This window comes from Babylonia areolata, chromosome 21, assembly GCF_041734735.1.
Source record: "Babylonia areolata isolate BAREFJ2019XMU chromosome 21, ASM4173473v1, whole genome shotgun sequence".
Classification (NCBI taxonomy): Eukaryota; Metazoa; Mollusca; class Gastropoda; order Neogastropoda; family Buccinidae; genus Babylonia; species Babylonia areolata.
In genome coordinates this window covers 45875549-45881493 of record NC_134896.1, presented here as the reverse complement: position 1 = coordinate 45881493, position 5945 = coordinate 45875549, and the positions used below count along the sequence as shown (strand labels likewise).

General features: G+C 45.5%; 1 protein-coding gene across 3 annotated transcripts in view; it reads left to right on the top strand.

Annotated features, from left to right (window-relative positions):
- Nucleotides 1–1952: 1952 nt before the first annotated feature.
- Nucleotides 1953–5945, top strand: part of LOC143296707 (uncharacterized) — a 133489-nt gene continuing 129496 nt past the window's right edge. For all 3 annotated transcript variants that reach the window (XR_013057155.1, XM_076608756.1, XM_076608755.1), the window contains exons 1-2: nt 1953–2154; nt 3581–3650. Coding sequence is in view for 2 of the 3 variants with exons in the window: in XM_076608756.1 (XP_076464871.1) it covers nt 2108–2154; nt 3581–3650 (117 nt within the window). In the remaining variant the exon portion in view is untranslated. The remainder of the gene's footprint in view (nt 2155–3580; nt 3651–5945) is intronic.

Sequence of the window (5945 nt, the reverse complement as noted above, 5' to 3'; positions counted from 1 at the left end):
TAGAGTAGGACAGGAGGGTTACAGGGTGTAGAGTAGGACAGGAGGGTTACAGGGGATAGAGTAGGACAGGTAGGGTTACAGGGTGTAGAGTAGGACAGGAGGGTTACAGGGTGTAGAGTAGGACAGGTAGGGTTACAGGGGGTAGAGTAGGACAGGGCAGGGTTACAGGGGGTAGAGTAGGACAGGTAGGGTTACAGGGGGTAGAGCAGGACAGGAGGGTTACAGGGGGTAGAGTAGGACAGGGCAGGGTTACAGGGGGTAGAGTAGGACAGGGCAGGGTTACAGTGGGTAGAGTAGGACAGGGCAGGGTTACAGGGAGTAAAGTAGGACAGAGTAGGGCAGGGTAGGGTTACAGGGGGTAGAGTAGGACAGGGCAGGGTTACAGGGCCAAGCCACACACACACGCCTTGTGTGTAGAGAGAGTTACCACCGAGGCAACCCTATGTTTGTTCTGTATTGTCCTTGTGTTCTGTGTGGCTTTCTCAGGATTAAAGAGGCTATGCCAGTTTTGAATAAAAGTTAATTTGTGTTTGCACATTTCTTCTGTCATTGCTGCTGTGTGCACATTTCAAATGATCGGTATATGAGCAAGCTTGGCGCTTCATTTTTGGGGAAGTGTCTGGGTTTGTGCCAATGTACCTTTTATTTACTTGTGATATAGCTGAATTGTTAGCATAAGCAGCATTGGCTTGAAGTTATGTACCTTGTGTGTGGAGAGAGTTACCACTCTTTATTATTTGTAAATCATTTCATCTCCTGGCCTCATTGTTTATTAATTTCGAGACTTACATACCTACTATCCTCCAAAGAAAACCCGAAATCAGCATGGCAAGCGATGAATCAACTCACGGACAATCTCTGGCAAATTAACCATGATCAAAGTCATATCCGTGAATCAGCTAAACACACTTTTCTACAACAGACAAAAAAGTTGTCCCACAGAGCACGCAAAGTTAAATGACATTTAAAAGCTAAAACCTTATTGACATGATAAAAACTACGTATTTCACCAGTGACAGGATCTACGTCCATAATTTCCCTAAAGCAAACAGGAATCCGCGTACTTAATGGAATAAACAGCAGAATTCTTGAAATAGTTTCTCGAGTTATTACTGACACATCAACACATAATCTAAAAATAAATCTTTATTTAAAAATAACCCCCCAAAACTGCCTTCGGAACGCATTTGGAAAGAGCCGCAACCAGAAGTTTTCCCTAATTGCTGCTTCTCCTTCACACCAAACACACAGAGATTTTGCTGGCTTTCCTGCTGCTCCATTGTGGTTTGTACCTGTCTGCCCCTATTCATTCTGTTGTTGTTTCATCTGACACTGGAGGTTTCAGCATCTCTTTGGCCAGTGTATCATTGCCGTGTTGGACCAGCCTAAAATACATCTCTATTCATCCATTGGGAAAATAATTAAACCATATCAGTTTGTTCCAAAATTTGGTGTTGATTTTTGTCCATGTCATTGCGATTTGCTAGATGTCTTCCTGAGTAAGTTTTAACACTTCTGAGTTGTTTTGTTTTCCAGTTTAGCCTGGTGTGTGTGCATGCGTGCACGCAGCGTGAATCTGTTATGTTTGTGTGTGCGTGCGAGGATGGGTACGTGTGCGCGCTTCATGCGTTCATACTGCATGTGTTACCGGTGTGGATTTATGAGATCGCACATTGAACTCCCATAGTTGTGCTGCCCCAGCCAACAATCGCTGCGGACTCCGTACAGTGACGGTGTGGTGTGTATGTGAGAGTGATTTAAACCCACTGGCTCTCGTGTGTGTGTGCGTGCGTGCGTGTGTGTGTGTGTGTGTGTGTGTGCGCGCGCGCGCGCGCGTGTGTGTGTGTGAGGTCCGTCGCCGGCTGTGTGGGACAGATTAGAGCTTTGGACCAATACGGCTTAATGCAGTGTGGTTAGGGAGACACTTCAGACGGCAGTCGATCGCCCCTGTGTGTGTTGTACATATGTGTGTGTGTGACAGCACCTTGGAGCTGTGCTGGGTAGAGTTGGATTGTATGTCCTTTCTCTCTGGCGGGATACTGTGAAGTATGGATGTGTTAAGGATGGGTGTTCACTGTGACAACGGCTGACTGGAGCTGACACTGTCATGGCCAACGTGCGCGTGGCTGTGCGTGTGCGTCCGTTGAGTGGAAAGTGAGTACAGGTGTACCGATGTGGTGGGTTTGATAGGTTGAGGGATAGGTGGGCGGGGGAATGACAGGATGGACAGTGGCATGTTTTGGGACGAGCACTCATGAGCACGCCCTTGTCGACACACACACACACACACAAACACACACAAACACACACGCGCATGGACGCACGCACACTTCTGATATCATGTAGAAAGACAAAAATTACACCTCCACTGCTACCATTCCTACTTCTACCACCACCACCACCACCACCACCACTACAACAGCAACAACACACACAGGTACACTGCCGGCGATGGGAGGAAAGGGATGACACAGGGGCGGCCGGGAGGAGTGGGTGGGGGGAGGGGGGGGGGGGAGGGGAGAGACAGACACTTCTCAAAGCTGAAAGAACAAGGGCGTGTTAAAGCTTGGTGTAACAGTTATATATGTTTGACTTTTTTCTGTTTGCTTCTGCTTTCATTTTTTTTGGTTTGTTTTGAAACAGTGTTTTGGCTTGTACAGCGCACACGCACTGTTTTGTAATAATTGTTATAAGCAGTTTTACCCGCAAGCAGTAAATTACAACATACTATACTGCTCCCCCCACGCATGCGAATACACACCCACCCTCTTTCAGCCACAAATCTACCCGTTCAACCTACCTATCCATCTATTCGCTCTTTGACACACACACACAAACACGCGCGCACATGTACACACATGCGCACATACACACGTACTCACACGCACACACACATACGCAATACACACGTGTACACACAAATGCACACACACACACATGCACACACAAAACACGTACATGCAAACACACACACATACAGACACAGACACACACACACAGACACACACACACACAGACACACACATACACGCAAAAACGCACGCGCATGCACACATAATATATATGTGCACATACACACCCGACATGTACTCACATGCACACACACACACGCACATACACACGTGCACACACACAGACACACACAGACTCACAGACACACAAACGCGCGCGTGCATACACACGCATGCGCACATACACACGTACACACATGCACACACACATACGCACATACACACGTGCATTTACTCATGCACACACGTATTCGCACGCACGCACGCACACACACACACACACACACACACACACACACACACACACACACACTACCTTCTTTTTCTGTCTTTCTCATGAGTTATTAGTCTTTATGTCTGTCTGTCAAAGATACATACACACACACGCACGCATGCACGCTTGCACACACACATATACTTTGACACACGAACACGCACATACATCCAATAAATCCCACCACATTGCTCATCCAGTTCCACAACACCTTTTCATCTGACCATTTTCATGACAACCCACTGAAGTGTTGACGAACAACAATGATGACCACATGATGTTGATGTGTGTACAGAGAGTTGGACGCAGGTGCAGAAAACATCATCAACATCAATGGCAGTACTCTCAGCATCACCAATGTTAAGGTAATCTCTGTCTCTCTCTCTGTCTCTGTCTCCCTGTGTGTGTGTGTGTGTGTGCGCGCGCGCGCGCGCGCGTGTGTGTGTTTGCGTATGCACCTGTGTATGCGTATGTGTATGCGTGTGTGTTGTTTATTTGTGTTGTTAAGCGAGAGAGAGAGAGAGAGAGAGAGAGAGAGAGAGAGAGAGAGAGCAACCACTCACACTTTTTAGTATATCTGCCCGCTATATTCCCAAAGAGAAGTCTGCGCATTATTCATTGAACACCACCATCCCCGTCACCAATAATGATAAGAACAACCACAACATGAATAACAACAAATGAAGACTGACTGACTCAATTCTCCCATTTTCGAGAAACCACAGGGTTAACAAAGAGGCACTGGCAGTTCTAGACTGAGGAGTGGCTGTGGAGTTATGCCTGTTGGCACCTGTATGAAAGAATTTCCTGTTTCGTGATCTCTTTGACAGTGTCTTCTTTCAGGTTGCTTCACAGCGGGTGTCCGGACCCGTAGATCTGGGTGTAATGGAGTTTTACAACAACTGGTCTGTGGGCTTTTGGGTTTTTAACCCTCAAAGTGCTGGATATAATAAAACATGCTTACAGAAATCATGCTTAAAACAAAGGGATAGTTTGCCTCCGCTACCTGTGCTCTGATTTGGGGCATTTGTATGCTTATCAGTAAGAATAAATAGGTAAACCTATACATTTTTGGAAAGTAGAGTGAATGAAGAATCAGATAAAAGTAAGAAAAAGGCTGTACCTTGTAAGTAGTTGGAGATATTCCACAGGATATAAACAACAAATTTTGCAAACTTGTTTTCCAAAAACGTCAACCACAATGTTTATAGGTATTTTCACATCTTTTACAGAGTCAAAATCTCAAAATTGGCATTAAACTGTGCAGAAAATGTTCTGGCTGCAGAATTATGAAATGAATATAACTGAAACAATGAAATTATAAGCACTGTATTATTTGTTTGAGACACACCCACCGACGCCACGCACGCGCACATCTACAATACTTTATGCAATCACAGGCAAAAACAGAAATAAATGTTTTCTTTTAGCTCATGTTGCTTTCAAAAGCAGCAAGAATGCTTTAAATCAAAATAATTTCCAGTTTTCTAGCTTGATTTGGTCAAGAAATCGCAATAGACCCATGCCTAACCCACTTTACCACCCCTCCCCACCCCCATCACCCCCCCCCCAGTTTTTGTGGCTGGAGACACAAAACTGAATGAACAACAAGCAAGCCAGCATGCCCAAGTGTCAAAATAACAAAGCCGTTTTCACCAGAATCCCTGTCAGCAAATGAATCATCACTAGTGACAAGGTCACTCATTTCCTGAGCTGTGTCAACTTCAGTGTCACTAATTGTTTACAAAAAATACGAAGATCTGGACTTATAAACTCGGTCAAAGTTTGTGCAAACACAAGCAGGGAGGCAGTAACACCAGAACGAGGCAGTTTTACGAAGGCTGCCGAGCATAGCCGTACGATGTCGGACCTTATGTAAACAGAGCCACGATCGTGGCCCATCGCACTTTACCGGGAAAGCCACGATCGTGGCTCATCGCGCTCTCCGGGTTAAGGGGTTTAGACCCATATCCCCCTACCCCACACCCCCAACACCTCCCCCTGGCCCCCTTCGCCCCCCTCTCCCCTCCGCTCTACCCCCACTCGTGCCAAATGTGCTTGGAGAGTCTGCAATGCGATACGCATTATGTGCGTTTTATTTCTGTGTTTGTTGAACTCAGTATGTTCAATACACTGATGTTTGTAAATGAATGCACATAAGTATGTTCAAGCCCGCTGTTTTTTGTTTTTTTAAATTAAATATTTATTTATTTATTTATTTTTTGTGGACACTTTTGGAAACAGTTACACTTCTGCTTTTTTATGGGATTAGCGTGTCATAGATCAGTTGACCTTTCTGAGGTCACTTTGTAGGAAACAATTAAAGAGCACTTAATACATTGTATCAGTAGAATGGTAGATCCATACCAGTTTCATACTATGCATTTCTCTGATTTTCATTGTAATATTTGTTGTTTTTCATTGATGTACAGGTTTTCTTTTCTTTTTTTTTCCTTGCCACCCCCTCCCCTCACGCCCCCACCTCCCTCTTCCTTATCAAAAGTCACGGAGAACATAAACTTGCGCGCGCGCGCGCGCGCGCGCACACACACACACACACATAGATACACACATACACACACACACGCACAGACACAGACAGACAGACAGACAGACACGTACACACACACACACACACACACACACACACACACACACAC